This window comes from Lepidochelys olivacea (assembly GCF_965140295.1).
Source record: "Lepidochelys olivacea isolate rLepOli2 genome assembly, chromosome: 2".
In the NCBI taxonomy this organism is placed as follows: Eukaryota; Metazoa; Chordata; order Testudines; family Cheloniidae; genus Lepidochelys; species Lepidochelys olivacea.
Genome location: NC_140412.1, coordinates 183,289,513 through 183,306,231, shown reverse-complemented (window position 1 = coordinate 183,306,231; position 16,719 = coordinate 183,289,513). Strand labels below are relative to the sequence as shown.

General features: G+C 40.7%; 1 protein-coding gene across 1 annotated transcript in view; it reads left to right on the top strand.

Moving 5' to 3' along the window:
- The window catches only part of AVL9 (AVL9 cell migration associated), a 69,598-nt gene extending 55,505 nt beyond the window's left edge, over positions 1-14,093 (top strand). The window contains exons 12-16 of the mRNA XM_084621349.1: positions 49-268; positions 2,512-2,629; positions 3,582-3,635; positions 11,151-11,239; positions 12,230-14,093. Of these exons, the coding sequence (XP_084477475.1) occupies positions 49-268; positions 2,512-2,629; positions 3,582-3,635; positions 11,151-11,239; positions 12,230-12,324 (576 nt within the window). The 3' untranslated portion in view covers positions 12,325-14,093. The remainder of the gene's footprint in view (positions 1-48; positions 269-2,511; positions 2,630-3,581; positions 3,636-11,150; positions 11,240-12,229) is intronic.
- The last annotated feature ends 2,626 nt before the right edge of the window (positions 14,094-16,719 follow it).

Genomic DNA, 16,719 nt, shown 5'->3' with positions numbered 1-16,719 from the left:
TGAAAGTCTTATTTAGACTGTTTCCCCCCTTGGGATTATTTCAATCAGATAGAGGAAGCCCTTGTCCAAATCCATGATCCAGAACTCAGGAAGATCCTGAACCTCACAACTGCTGACCTGAGATTTGCAGACTACTTGGTGAAGCATGTAACTGAGAACAGGGATGATGTTTTCCTCGATGGCACCGGTTGGGAGGGAGGAGACGAGTGGATCAGGGCTCAGTTTGGTGCCTATCTTCATGCATTGCTTGCTGCTGTGCTGCAGCCAGGTAAATTCTGGTAATCTTTTTAGGGGCTGAGGTGAGGATGGGCAGGGGAGGCTGAATGCATAGTAAACAATTGCTCCATTGCATTTTCAGCTTGGCTTATACTCATCCTTTATCTCAGTTGAAATTTTTTTTTTTTTAAATCCCTTGACCATCTTCATTAATTTCTTGCTTTATTCTATGTTGTTAACTCTCAATGATTTAGCGATTATTATATTCCCCCTTTGTTATCTTCTTTTGGGTATTTGTGTTAATTTCCATTACACTTTCCTCATAAATAGAAGTACTTGAAATGTATACATGCAGACATCCTGCTAATTTAGGGTCTCTTTTTGGATTTTAGCTATTCCCAATTGTTTATGCAGAATTTAAACAGCTTTTTCTCTGAATCTTTTAGGAAAAGTTCTGTTTGCCCAGTATTAATCCTTTTAATTGCCCTCCCCTTCATAATTATTCTCAGTAGACTGCCTGTCAACCAATTCTGTGTCCACTCCATGATATTCCTGAGCAAACGCTGTATCAAGCTTCACTTCAAACATAGATATATTACGTTCTCTGGGTTCTCTGTATCTCCAGCTTTGTACTTTTATTTAAGATTACTGTTTGTGGCATAACATGCTTTTCATGAACCCCATGATAGATTTTACTTTTCCCTTTTGAATATTCTAGATTGATTTTCTGTATTTGTAAATATATTGCTAAAGGGTCATTAACATAATACACCAGTAGTATATGATGGTTCATTAATTCACACTTTAGTAACTCTCAGCTTCACCCTCAAATTGAATTTGCAGTTTAATGTAGTACAGTAAAGCAGGGTTCTGCTGTTAGGGCAGAGGTGGGCAAACTACGGCCCGCGTGCCACATCCAGCCCGCAGGATCCTCCTGCCTCGCCCCTGAGCTCCTGGCCCTGGAGGCTAGCCCCTGGCCCCTCCCTGGCTGTTCCTTCTCCCCCGTAGCCTTAGCTCACTGCGCTGCCGGCGCGATGCTCTGGGCGGCGGGGCTGCGAGCTCCTGGGGCAGCGCAGCTGCAGAGCCCGGCCTGACCTGGTGCTCTGTGCTGCCCGGTGGCGTGGCTGACTCCAGCTGGGTGGCACGGCTGTAGTGCTGCCAGCCACCGGTGCTCCAGGTAGCGCGGTAAGGGAGCAGGGGGGGTTGGATAGAGAGTAGGGGAGTTCGGGGGTGGTGGTCAGGGGGCAGGGGTGTGGATAGGGGTCGGGGTGGTCAGAGGGCGGGGAACAGGGGGGGTTGAATGGGGGCAGGAGTCCCGGGGGGGTAGTCAGGAATGAGAGGTGGGGTTGGATGGGGCGGTGGGGGGCAGTCAGGGGACAGGGGGGTTGGATGGGGAAGGAGTCCTGGGGAGAGGCCATCAGCGGGAAAGAAGTGGGGGAGGCGGGGGCTGGGCCATGCCTGGCTGTTTGGGGAGGCACAGCCTCCCCTATCCGGCCCTCCGTACAATTTCCGAAACCTGATGTGGCCCTCAGGACAAAAAGTTTGCCCGCCCCTGTGTTAGGGCAAGATCAGTACAGGTGATATCATGTTCTTTGACTTGTTTCCTGCTGTCGGGTAATGCCTTGCAACAGAGCTAGGCCACTTACCTTCACTTTCAGATTCTCATGTGGTGGCACAGTGCAGTTTGGGTTCATTATATGGGGATGTTTAACAGCTTGATATCAAAAAATCAAAATACAATTTTATTCATATTGATATTTTTTAAAAAAAACTAAGTTGTACCTAAACTAAATTGTCAGTATCCCAGGGGTAGCCTTGTTAGTTTGTATCCACAAAAACCATGAGGAGTCCGGTGGCACCTTAAAGGCGAACAGATTTATTTGGGCATAAGGTTTTGTGGGTAAAAACCCCACTTCTTCAGATGCATCTGCGGTTCTTCAGATGCATCTGAAGAAGTGGGTTTTTTACCCATGAAAGCTTATGCCCAAATAAATCTGTTCGTCTTTAAGGTGCCATCGGACTGCTAAGTTGTCAGTGTTCCTTTAAATGAATTTCTTGGTTGTCTGAACTCCATTTTCCTTTCCTTAACTCTTTGTGTTGGGCAGTGGCATTTTTTTAAACCCAGAATAATGAGCTTGTTGCTTTGCTAATGTTTATGGAACTGGAACCCCGTGTTCTCTGGTTGACAAGAATCGAAGAAATTCTATTTTCTTTCAAAACCTCCCTTTCATTTCTTCTTTTACATCCTCAGTGCACTGCTACAGGTTCATTCACCTTCTGTCTTTTATTAATCAGATAACGAAAAGATATTGTCGGACTTCGGAACAGCCTTTGTAGCAACTTGGAAAAATACACACAACTACAGAGTATGGAACAGCAACAAGCATCCTGCTCTTGCAGAGGTAAATTCTAGGTAAGAAACCAAGTTCAGAAAAAAGGGGGGAAATAAAGAATTTATTGTGCTGTTCTTATATGGAATCAGAGCGCTTTTGTGTGGGATGTTACAAGGTTCTCTTTCATTGCTCCTCCCTACAGCCTATATGAGGCAACTCTGGGAAACTTTGAGATATTCAGGACTGAACTGCTGTAAAGATTCTGGAGGTACCTCCTTTTCTCCAGACCAGGGTGATGCAGTCTCTCTCTCGTTACTAGCACCTGACTCAGATTATGGGGCATAGATGAGAAGAAGCTTGCTAAAGCTCTGCCTAAAGACAGAAGTGAAGCTGGTAGGAAGTCTCTGAATAACTTTGAGAGTTGGCTGTCCTCCTTATGGGGGAGGGTAAGTGTGCAGAGGCTTCATCCACCTTTCCTTAGAGATTTACAGTCTGCTGGTTCCTGTGCATTTTTGGTTGCATCTATTTTTCAGGGAGTAGTAGTGGCCAGGATCATCATTTGACAGCAGTGTTGTTGGTTCAGAGGTTGTATTCTTTCCTTTTTAAATGTAGACTTTGCCATAGTTTTTAATGCCTTGTCACTTTAAAATTGGACTAGTTAAACCTGTACTCCATATGTTGCATTGGATGCTGTTTGAGTTCAGTTTATGGCATTTTTTTTTTAAATCTATGAAGCCCTACATGGCTACCCAAGACATCACTTCTCTCATTATGCCTCATCTTGTCAGCAGGAGGATTGTCTCAGCTGCCAGCTTTTATGAGGTTTGAAAAGAAGATGAAACATGTGTAGTTTGTAAATGGATGGCAGATTACAGGTGATTTGTCAAAATCCTACAACTGAATCACAACTGGGACATGTATAACTAGATATTTTCTTTGTTTCAGTGGAGGACAACCAGCAAATAAAACCATTCTGTTTTTTCATTATGGGAAAAATGGCAAAATTAAAACACTATATTTTTCCCCTTACAGCCACCCATTCCAGGGGCAATACTCTGTATCAGACGTAAAGTTAAGATTATCACAGTAAGTATATAATACTTTGATATTTTATTGTCTGTTGCTAAACTGAGAATATGTAGATAAATCGAGATTCTTTTAAAGATACGGGAATTGACCCTCTTTGTGAAATTATATGCTGCACTAAACTAGCAACATACAAGGATGTATACCCCAAATTAAAAAACACAGTAAAAGAACTCAGAAAGAGCCACATTGGCTTAACAACCATGTAAAAGAAGCAGTGAGAGATAAAAAGGCATCTTTTAAAAAGTGGAAGTCAGATCCTAGTGAGGTAAATAGAAAGGAGCATAAACACTGCTAAATTAAATGTAAAAATGTAATAAGAAAAGCGAAAAGGAGTTTGAAGAACAGCTAGCCAAAAACTCAAAAGGTAATAACAAAATGTTTTTTAAGTACATCAGAAGCAACCAGTGGGGCCCCTGGACGATCGAGACACAAAAGGAGCACTTAAAGACGATAAAGTCATTGCGGAGAAACTAAATGAATTCTTTGCTTCAGTCTTCATGGCTGAGGATGTTAGGGAGATTCCCAAACCTGAGCTGTCTTTTGTAGGTGACAAATCTGAGGAATTGTAACAGATTGAAGTGTCACTAGAGGAGGTTTTGGGAATTAATTGAGAAACTTAACAGTAACAAGTCACTGGGACCAGATGGCATTCACCCAAGAGTTCTGAAAGAACTCAAAATTGAAATTGCGGAACTATTAACTATGGGTTGTAACCTGTCCTTTAAATCAGCTACTGTACCCAATGACTGGAAGATAACTAATGTAACGCCAATATTTAAGAAGGGCTCTAGAGGTGATCCTGGCAATTACAGACCGGTAAGTCTAACGTCAGTACCGGGCAAATTAGTTGAAACAATAGTAAAGAATAAAATTGTCAGACACATAGAAGAACATAAATTGTTGCGCAATGGTCAACATGGTTTCTGTAAGTGAAGATCATGTCTTACTAATCTGTTAGAGTTCTTTGAGGGGGTCAACAGACATGTGGACAAGGGGGATCCAGTGGACATAGTGTACTTAGATTTCCAGAAAGCCTTTGACAAGGTCCCTCACCAAAGGCTTTTAACGTAAATTAAGTTGTCATGGGATAAGAGGGAAGATCCTTTCATGGATTGAGAACTGGTTGAAAGACAGGGAACAAAGGGTAGGAATAAATGGTAAATTTTCAGAATGGAGAGGGGTAACTAGTGGTGTTCCCCAAGTGTCAGCCCTAGGACCAATCCTATTCAACCTATTCATAAATGATCTGGAGAAAGGGGTAAACAGCGAGGTGGCAAAGTTTGCAGATGTTACTAAACTGCTCAAGATAGTTAAGACCAAAGCAGACTGTGAAGAACTTCAAAAAGATCTCACAAAACTAAGTGACTGGGCAACAAAATGGCAAATGAAATTTAATGTGGATAAATGTAAAGTAATGCACATTGGAAAAAATAACCCCAATTATACATACAATATGATGGGGGCTAATTTAGCTACAACTAATCAGGAGAAAGATCTTGGAGTCATCGTGGATAGTTCTCTGAAGACGTCCACGCAGTGTGCAGCGGCAATCAAAAAAGCAAACAGGATGTTAGGAATCATTAAAAAAGGGATAGGGAATAAGACTGAGACTATCTTATTACCCTTGTATAAATCCATGGTACACCCATATCTTGAATACTGCATACGGATGTGGTCCCCTCATCTCAAAAAAGATATACTGGCATTAGAAAAGGTTGCCCCCCCTTCATAATCTCTTTGCTAAAATGAACAGTCCCAGTCTTTTTAATTTCTCCTCATATGGAAGCTGTTCCATAACCCTAATAATTTTTGTTGCCCTTCCCTGTAACTCTTTCAATTCTAATATATCTTTTTTGAGATGGGGCGACCAGAACTACACATAGTATTCAAAGTATGGGTATACCATGGATTTATATAGTAGCATTATGATATTTTTGTCATCTTATCTATCCCTTTCCTAATAGTTCCTAACATTGTTAGCTTTTTTTGACTGCCGCTTCACATTGAGTTGGATGTTTTTAGGGAACTATCCATGATGATTCCAAGATCTCTTTCTTGAGTGGTAACCGCTAATTTAGACCCATCACTTTGTATGTATAGTTGGGATTGTTTTTTCTAGTATGCATTAGTTTGCACAAATCAAGTTTGAATTTCATCTGCCATTTTTTCACCCAGTCACGCAGTTTAGTGAGATCCTTTTGTAACTTTTTGTTCTTGGTTTTGGATCTCATTGTCTTGAATAAATACCTTGCAATTTTGCCACCTCACTGTTCACCCCATTTTCCAGAACATTTATGAATATGCTTAACAGTACACATCCCAGTACAAATCCTTGGGGGACCCCGCTATTTATCTCGCTTCATTGTGAAAACCTGACCATTTATTTCTACCCTTTGTTTCCTACCTTTTAATCAGTTACTGTCCAGGAGAGCACCTTCCCTCTTATCCCTGACGGCTTAGGTTGCTTAAGAGCCTTTGGTGGGGGACCTTGTCAAAGGCTATGTCTACACTGGAACATAAATGCAGGGTTCCAACTCAGGCTCAAACCTAACCCCCCTTCCATCTACATACATATTGGACCCAGGACCCTACAGGGGTCTGAGCCTGAATCAACATCGTACCATGGGTTCAAGCCCTATTGCTTTGCAGTGTAGATGCAGCCCCACTGGACTCGTGCTCTTAGAGTCCACCAAGAGTATCCCACAGGCCAAGTTCCTTTGTCCTCTGGAGAGTCAAGTTTGATGGACAGTCAAGTTTTCCCACTCTGCACCACAAACAAAGGGCTAGAGCGGCTACATTCTGGTGCAAAGAAGTCTGGGATATGGATGGACTTGGGCCCACATAATACTGTGTAGGTGCTGGAGCCCCATGCTAGAACCCAAAGTTCAACAATTCATAACTTGGGGTTACAAATGAGCATAGATGCTAAAGCCTTAAGTTAACAAACCCAGGATCTGCTAACTCAAGTTCTACTAACCTTGGGCTTACATTACAATGTAGACATACGCTGAAAGCCCAAGTATATTATATCGACTGTGTCACCCTTGTCCTCATGCTTGTTGATTCCTCAAAGAATTCTAATAGATTGGTGAGGGATGATTTCCCTTTACAAAAACAGTGTTGACTCTTCCCCAAAATATCATGTTTATCTGTATGTCTGATGATTTTGTTCTTTATTATAGTTTCAACCAATTTGCTTGGTACTGCAGTTAGTTTTACCAACCTATAATTGCCAGGATTATCTCTGGAGCCTTTTTAAGAAACACGTTATATTAGCTCTCCTCCAGTCATCTGGTACAGAGGCTGATTTAGGTTATAGGTTACATAACACTGTTAGTAGTTCTGCCTTCAGAACTCTTGGGAGAATACCATCTGGTCTTCGTGACCTATTACTGTTTATCAGTTTTTCACAACCTTCTGTAATGATACCTCAGTATGGGATAGTTCCTCAGATTTGTCACCTAAAAAGAAAGGCTTAGATATAGGAATCTCCCCCATGTCCTCTGCAATGAAGACTGATGCAAAAAAATTAATTCATTTAGCTTCTCCACAACAACCTTATCCTCCTTGCGTGCTCCTTTAGCACCTCTGTCATCCAGTTGTCCCACTGACTACTGCTTCTGATGTACCTAATGGTTTTTTGTTTTGTTTTGGTTTTTTGCTGTTAGATTTTGTGTCCTTAGTTACTTCCTTTTCAAATTCTTTCTTGGTCTGCCTTCTTATACTTTACACTTGACTTGCCAGAGTTTATGCTTCTTTCTATACTCCGCACTAGGATTTGACTTTTGATCTTTAAAGGATGTCTTTTTGCCTCTAACCATTTCTTTAACTCTGCTGTTTAGCCATATTGGATCCTCTTTCTCTTTTTTATTGTTATTATTTGGTGCAAACATTTAGTTTGAGCCTCCATTATGGTGTATTAAAATAGTCTTCAGGTAGTTTGCAGGCATTCCACCCTTGTCACTGTTCTTTTTAATTTTTCTTTAACTGTTTTTCATTTTTGCGTAGTTCACCTTTTTGAAGTTAATTGCTACTGTGGTGGGTTTCTTTGGCATTTCCCCCCCCATACGAATCTTAAATTTAATTATATTATGGTCATTATTATTAAGCAGTTCTGCTATGTTCACCTTTTGGAGCAGATCCTGTGCTCCACTTAGGACGATACTTAGAATTGCTTCTCCCTTTATGGGTTGCAGGACAAGCTGCTCCAAGAAGCAGTCATTTAATATGTCTAGAAATTTTATTTCTGCATCTCTTCTCGAGGATCATAGTTGAAATCCCCCATTAATATTGGGTTTTCTACCTTTGTATCCTCTCTAATCTCCCTATTTAACAGTCATTGTCACCATCATGGTCAAGTGGTTGGTAGTATATTCCTACTGCTATACTCTTATTGTTGAAGCATGGAATTTCTATCCATAGAGATTCTATTGTAAAGTCTGATTCATTTAAGATTTTTACTTTATTTGACTCTGCTTTCTTTTACATAGAGGGCCATTCTCCTACCAGTGTGACTTACTCTCTCATTCATATATATTTTGTACCTTGGTATTAACACATCTCACTGATTTATCCTCATTCCACCAAGTTTCCATGATGTGGATTATATCAATATCTTCATTTAATGCCAGGCACTCTCGTTCATGCACTTTAGTACGGAGATTTCTATAATTTGTATACAAGCATTTGTTCATTTTGTCAGTATTCAGTTGCTTGCCTTTATATGTTATATATAAATGAGACTCTTTTGTTTGACTCTTCCTCACTAGCTCCTATCTGTACTTTACCAACTTCTTTCCTATCCCCTTTACTAGGTTATAGAATTCCCCCTTCAGTAAATGGTAGGAGAGAGGTCCCAGAGGCAGGGCTGGCTCTGGGCACCAGCTTTCCAAGCAGGTGCTTGGGGCGGCATTCAGAATAGGGCGGCAGTCTGTGTCCTGTGGCAGCAATTCGGCGGCAGGTCCGCTGCTGTTGCAGCAGCAGCAATTCGGCAGCGACTGCTTGGGGCGGCAAAATTGGTAGAGCCACCCCTGCCCAGAGGACAAATTTAGGCTATTAGGTAAGAGATTAAAGCCCAGGAGCTCCATGGTAGCACTCTCTGAAACGCTTCCAGTTCTATGCACAGGGCCAGAAAGACAGGCAAAACTGCAGGGTCTCAATGCATGGATGAGACGATGGTATAGGGAGGAAGATTTAGGTTTATTACAGGAAGGATGGGCTCCATCTAAACCAAAACGGAACCAGATTGCTGGCATGTAAAATTAAAAAGGTCACAGAGGAGTTTTTAAACTAAGAGCTGGGGGAAAGCAACAGGTGCTGAGGAACACACAGTTTGGGTGGAGACATTCCACCGGCTCCTCCCCAGCACTGCACAGAAGGCTGTCTAAATGTCTCATGAGACATGCAACTTTTTTGCACCTGGTAGGCAATTTATCATGTTGGTCTCCTGGTCATCACAAACCCAGCTATCTTTATTTCTAATAATTGAATCCCCCCTTACCGTTAGTGACTCTTTCTAGTAACTGGGGTTCTCTCCCCAGGAGGGGTATCCTTAGTGGCCTTGTTAGGTGTATCTGCCTCTCATACTCAGTCTCTAAACTCCCTTGCAAAACTCCCGTTTGCTAGCTCTTCTGGTTGCTTAGGAGCTGGCTTTTTAAACCCCTGTTCTCCTTGAGTTAGCGCCGCCGCCGTTCCCGCTTCCCCCCCCCCCCCTTAAGGGATCCTAACTGGGTTAGGGATCTTAAGATAAGCTGGAGCCTCATTAGTAAGCTTTCAGCCCTTGGCTCAGCAAGTGTATGGCAAGCAAGCAAGCACACAACAAACAAACTCATTCAAGGGTGTCTCATGCTTCAGCTGGAGAATTCTCTTGTTTGCTGCTCTTGTTCGCTAGCTGTCACTCTTGTCACTAAAGTTAGCAGATGTGACTTTCTAAGAAGAGGGAGAAGATCTATGGAGGTACAAAGGTATCATTTTTACAGTCAATTTTTGAGTGTAGAAATAAAACCTGACTTCAAGGGACAGCTCTAGAGAGAAAAGGGTTGGTCCTTGTTGCCTGTGCTCATCGTAACAGTGGCTAGGTTTCCATGACGAAAACTGAGATCAGAAACCCATTTCACAAAAGCTACCTTACCATGATAATAGCAGTTGCTATCAATTTCAATTTAGACCTTGTTTTAGCCTGTAATCTGGAGATAAATCTTCTTGTAACTCATTTCTAATCCCCAAAGCCATTGGTGTCCCCTTTTTATTTGATACAATTTTATCACCTAAACTTCTTTTTTGGGAGAGGAGACATTAACACTTTGTGAAACTCTAAACTGAATTTAAGGGGATCAGTAGGCCTTAAAGTATGATTCTAATGAAAGAAATATTCTTGCAACAACATATTTATTCTCCATAAGTGACAGTGCTGTGAAAAATGCTCACTTTATCAAAATTAGACTTTGCAAAGCCAGCCCAAACTGGTACCTGAAAAGAATCTGCTCTTTATCCCTTATACATCAACAATAAAGATTTAAGTTATTTGACAATTTGCCTGGAAGTGTTTTAAGTGGAATAGAACGCAGCTTGCTTTACTATAGCTCTATTGTTGAAGGTTTTGATACGTGTACATATATATGGGGTGGATGAGGAAACTGACGTTTTTATTTGAATGTTATATTGTAAAACCAAATGAGAGGATTTTACAACTGCTGCCATTTAAAATGAATAGAAACTAATTGCTTTATGCTTTTTTTCCCAGTGATAGTAACATAATTCTCCCTTCCTTGTTTGAAAAAGCATGAAATGAAAGGCATACTTGTTCAAAAAGTGGATTCTTATTGATAGAATCACAAAGTAAAATTAACAGTTCTTTTGAATGGACAAAGCAATGGCAAACATTCAGAACCAGCCCACCAGCCACATGCTTTTTAACAAAGCTTATAGACTAAGGGTAACATTTTCAGAGGTACCTAAATGTAGATGCTGTAAAATTTTGTCTTGTAATCTACAACAGAAACACTTCCCACAAATGTCTTCGGGTCTTACACCAAAGAGCACAGTGTGTTCCATAATGATGAATCTATTGTCCCCTTCCTCCGCCATGCCCGACACACATGTTTATGTGTTTCAGAGTAACAGCCGTGTTAGTCTGTATTCGCAAAAAGAAAAGGAGGACTTGTGGCACCTTAGAGACTAACCAATTTATTAGAGCATGAGCTTTCGTGAGCTACAGCTCCCTTCATCCGATGCATATCGTGGAAACTGCAGCAGACTTTATATATACACAGAGAATATGAAACAATACCTCCTCCCACCCCACTGTCCTGCTGGTAATAGCTTATCTAAAGTGATCATCAGGTGGGCCATTTCCAGCACAAATCCAGCGTAACTGGTCTGTGGTGGAATGAGGAGATAGATCTGAATCTTATGAGCTTGATTATACTTAATTGATATTTTAGACTAAATTTTGTCCTTTGAGCTGGTAGTGAGTCAGTTGACTAATGCATTTTCAACATTTCTCTTGCTTAGCTCTGTCCAGAACAGTGAACGTGGCAAGAAAATTGGAACTGCCATGGTCAATACCAGCCGGAATGTTATGCAAACAGGAAAAGCCGTAGGTAAGAAATTTGTCTGTAACCAGGTTGAAAGCGTGTGCAGCTAGCTAGATACTGCAAGCATGATATGCCATGGTTATTTAATAATAGTGTATTACATTTTAGAGTGCATTTTATCCTAATGGGCTTTACAGATATATCTACCCACCACAGAAATGCAGCCACCTCTGGCTGGGGGGAGGCGGGAAGGCTGGCAGACAAGTTGATAATTGGGACACAGCACAATACACAACAATAGGACAAGGGGATATTTTAGATAAGGACACCGGAGTAAAATTCTGTTTAAAATCCAGGCTTTGCCCAGAGTAGATATCTGTTTTTTAAGGTTTCAGATGAAAGATTGTTCATCCTCAGTAAGTGCCTAAACTATTAAGCGATACACTCCAGCAAAAACAAATTATTCTCATTTTGTGTTTCTCTGACAGTGCCTGATCTAAAGACCATTGAAGTCAATAGAAAGGCTCCCATTGACTTCAGTAGACTTTAGATCAAGTCTATACTGTTTTGATTGTCCAGCATGACCTCATCAAGTGGTGAAAGAGAACACAAGGCCACCAGTTAAGGAGCCTCATAAGTGCTTGTTCTCTTGTGGCTTTGCCAAAATTCTTGAACTGATTATTCAGAATGGAAGTGATCTGCCTGCTCCCTCTTTCTCTCTTGGTGCCTCTGCTGCCACTGTTCTCTCTGGAGCCTCCGCTGCCACTGTTCTGAGATGAACTTGGGCCCTGAGAGCCTTTCGGGCTGGGACCTGAAGAGGCAACTTAAAGATTATAATTATTGCTGGTTAGCACAAACCATTTCTTCTAAGATGCCAGCTTTAAATTCTTTGAGTGTATCTGAGTATTTACATTTTAAGTTGCAAATTAAACTGCTGAGGTGTTTGTAATCATTCTGTGCTGTCTTTTATATGTTATGGTGTATATACTATCTAGAAAAATCGTATTACACTTTCATGAGTAACTTTTTTCTCTTTTTTGTTTGTTTATAATGCAGGTCAGTCAGTAGGAGGGGCCTTCACAAATGCAAAATCAGCCATGTCTTCGTGGCTTTCCACTTTTACCCAGTCAACACAAGGCCTCGGGGACTAAAAGTAGAGTCTGAATACAGACTTTGCACTCTGCTGTTGAGTATTTCAGTTGTATCAGTTTCTCTCAGCTGTACAAAGACTGCTCCAAAATGAGGTATGGAGACTTCTTAGTCATGGAGGACCAAAATGCAGTGTGTTTGTTTACAGAGAAAAATGGAATGGTTACCCTTTGGTGTTACTAGAAGTATGAATATCTCCAAACAGAGCATGAAGAATGGCATGTAAAGCTCTTTCACAGTACATTAGTTGTGTTTTTAAATGACTACTTTTGTTTAAATCTGAGCCTTTATACTTTAGCAAACAGGGTTTGTTGCAAGCAAAATGATAGGTTTGAATTCAGATTTGTACATTGTGGATGGTGATATCTATGTAAATTAGTTGTATTTTACAATTCAAATAGTCAAACATTTGCTGTAATGTTTGTTAGGATGAAGCAGTATAATAATGCTGATTCACATTTTAGGTTGGATCTGAGGGCATGTCTGTGAACTTAATGATGCAAGCCACATTGAAACCCTTCTTAGTTAAGCTTGCTTTAAGTTCCAAACTAAATTCAACACTGGTGTAGACTGAGACTGTTTTTGATTTGTGACTTTCTTTCCCCCCATCATATACATGTATTGTATTCATCTGTATCTAACTTTCTTCTCTGTACCTGCAGACATGAGAGAGTAGACAATTGTGCAATCAGTTTTTTTTATATTGTCCTCACTCATTTCATAGGGCAGAATATAAAATCTCTTTCCTAACACTGAATAGTGTTGCCACCATACTTACCCTAGGACATAAGAGAAATTCCAGCTGAAGAGATTTCTTTACATCATTCTTTAGGGAAAATGTCAACAAAATAGTTGGTTCTCTGAGATCAAAAATTAGAGCCATAGGTAACTCTGTGCAGACCTGCTCTATTTATAAATACAGTTTGTGTGTATGTACGTACGTACACACACTGTTAAAATTGTCCCTAAAACTAACACAGTAGTTAACAAACTCTTGAATTCTTTTTGTTGCAAGGCAGGCCATGAAGACCCTTATGAGTAAAAATTGGCCAGGTAGAAGACTCTTTCATTTAGTCAGGGAGTATCCATTTCACAAAACTGTTTTTGCATGAGGAAAGAGAGGCCTCTATTTTAAGAATAACTGAAGCAGCTGAGTCACAACATTAAATAAGATAGCATAGCTCTTTGTACTACTTGGTGTGATGCTCCTGTATTTTGTAGACATTCTGCATGTGTTGTAATCGGTATGGGTATTTATCCTAAAACTGGAGCATTTCCTGTTCTTCAGACCTGAATCTTTACTATTACTTCCAGTGATATATGCCTGCTAGAACCTTGATATGATACCTATTAACATACTTTCAAATTTGTATTTTCTAAATTATATTAACAAAAATTCCCACGTTAAATAGTGAAGAGATTCTCATAGCATGAAATCATGACACCACAAAGATCAGTGGGAGTTTTGCCATTCTCTTCCAAGGGGCCAGGATTTCCCCGCACATTTATCTTGGACATCCCTACTCTTGTAGTTCTGTAAGTAGGCATGGGCTGAGTTGGTTGGAGCTTCCACGAGCTTTTCACCTTTCATTTTTTGGGGTTAAACGAAGAGAGTATCTAATGCTCCTTATGCAACTCTTTACATAAGGAATTAAAATTAATAACTTGTGTTTGAAAAGCTGTTGAAAGCCATGCTTTCATCGACCAATTACTTTTCTGCCAACTTCTCTGTTCCAGTGTTGTTGTTGTAATTCTATTTTTAGCTTTGCTGCTTCCCTTTTAACAGTCTAAAATAACATTATAGCTTTTTTTTTTTTTTTAAAGATGATCAATTTGTTAAGCTAAATTACAAGTAGAAAAGCCATGGATTAAACTGAAAGCTTACAGCTACATGAGTAGTTTCATTTGAAAAGCAAAGCAAGTAACATCTCTAGAAAGCTGTACAATTTGGTTTTTTTTCTGCTTGTCACACCAGCAAACATCTACCTTCTACTGAAATACAACTGGCACATACTAATAAGTGTAAACTTTGTTGCTTTCAGACTGTATATATAAATTTTGTTCTGTAATTTCTGCTGTAGTACTTAGATATTGTTCAGCTCCCTGTGCCCTCTTGCTTTCTTTTGCATTATTCAGTCTTCCCTTAATAGATGCTTTTATCTTCATAGAGCCTGGGGCATACCCTATGCCACATGCATATCTCTAATAGAGTTAGTTTAGGTGTGTGATCAAAAAAGCTTTTCTTGGTTCCTAATTAGCGTCTACAGAGTTTTCCAGTTTAGTCTGGAGATTAGAAAACAGCAATTTGCTATTGGGAGACACTTTTGTGAAGCAGTAAACAATATGTATACTGTTGGCCTGTCTCTCTCGTAGTTGAACTTTTTCTTATAGTAAAGGCAGTCTGTGGCCTCTGGAACTTGAGCACCTATGTTGACCACCTCTGGGACTTAAGCATTCTAGTGCAGTTTAGGCTAGGAGCTTGGCAAGTAGCTAGGATTTACAGGTACAAAGCGTAGAAACAGGGGCACTCTTCTCTGTATTTTTTTTTTTAATACCCTTGTGTCTCTCTGCTATCCCTCCTTCACTTTTCTTCCTTCTGACCCGATCCTGTGTCTCCCCTTCCTCAAGAACAGGGGCTCAGAATGTCTGAGGACTGCTCAGAGTTCTTTATTCTGTGGTGTTTCTGGTCGATATCCTCTGCAACAGCAGGCACGTGCTGCTGTGTAGTGGGACTTGCAGTACTCCAGGATCCTGCTGTCATTGGCAATCATTGTCTAGGACAGGTGCTCAAAACAGCCTCTCCCTCCCCACAATCTTGCCAGAGTTATGGGATTAGGGGTACAGGCTTCATCAAGAGTATTTTCCTTTCTTCTATCCCTCAAAAGTTGATCCAAGATATAATACTGACAACCTTCATTTCTGCCCCTAGGGTGAATGATGTGCACGAAATAGGAGGAAGCTATTGTAGTATATATTTTTTTAATCCTCTTTCAGATGAGCTTCCTTCTAGCAATTTGGACAGAATTTTCAGACTTATTGCAGTGGATGTAGGTGAAGTGATTATTAGCATTTATGCTCATTTGAACAGCCACCTTAATTCCTTCTGGGCAGTAGAGCATGCAGCCACCAAAATTAACTAACAAACAAACTATACAAATGAATAAGTCCTTAAGCTTTCTTAAATTAACAGTTGTAGTAACCACTCTAGTAAATCTTAGACAAACTCCAAACTGTGTTTCCACCCTTCTATTTATTTAGATGTCTTAAATCCCCAGTATGAACATAAAACCAGTCCAAAGAGACTAACGAAGTGATACCTCATCTTGAAGAGTTGGAGTGCCATTTCTTCACTACCTAGTTTCTGGGCCACAGTATAACTTTGAAGACACTGCCCGTAATGACTGAGCTGTGCCATTGTCGTTTAGCATGTCTGGATGTCACTCCACGGTTTGGTGGCTGTTTGTGATTCCTCTCCAATATTTTCTCTCTTCCCACTTCCTGGCTGCGTGAGTGCTCTTGTATGTGCCAAAAAGCATAGGGAGCTGTCCTGGTGATCAGACCTATAGGATATATATGAATCACATACAAGTCCTAAAGAGAGAGACTGAGTACCACTGACAGTGAAATTCTGATGGACTCAAATGTTCACCTTTCTTTCATCAGTCACTTGATGTCATAACTATAAAATTTTTGCACATCTGATATTAGATCATCTTAAATGTTACTCCATTTTAATAAATAGCATTTGAGAATCAATCTTCTAGTGCAGTGGTTCCCAAACTTGTTCCGCTGCTTGTGCAGGGAAGGCCCCTGGCGAGCCGGGCCGGTTTGTTTACCTGCTGCATCGGCAGGTTCAGCTGATCGTGGCTCCCAGTGTCCGCGGTTCGCTGCACCAGGCCAATGGGAGCTGCTGGAAGCGGCGTGGGATGAGGGATGTACTGGCCGCTGCTTCCAGCAACCCCCATTGGCCTGGAGCAGCGAACCGTGGCCAGTGGGAGCCGCGATCGGCCGAACCTGTGGACGCGGCAGGTAAAAAAAGCAGCCCGGCCCGCCAGGGGCTTTCCCTGCACAAGTGGTGGAACAAGTTTGGGAACCGCTGCACTAGTGTATTTCCCTCATTTCACCTTCTACAGTGTTTTAAGCATTGTTGTAATTTAAACTTAATATTTTACCTAAATAAAAACTTCTGATTTCAGCCAAAAAATTATTATTAGCAGATAAACTGTTCTGTGGAAGTATTTAATTGTAAAAGTGAAAGTGTAAATGGAATTTTTAAAAATTAAAACCTAGTATTTGATAACTCTACACTCATTAAAAATCACAACCAGATATAGTATATATGTGTGGCTTGGAAATAAATATATCAAGCCTGTTTAAAAGCTTTTACTGTCTGCTCA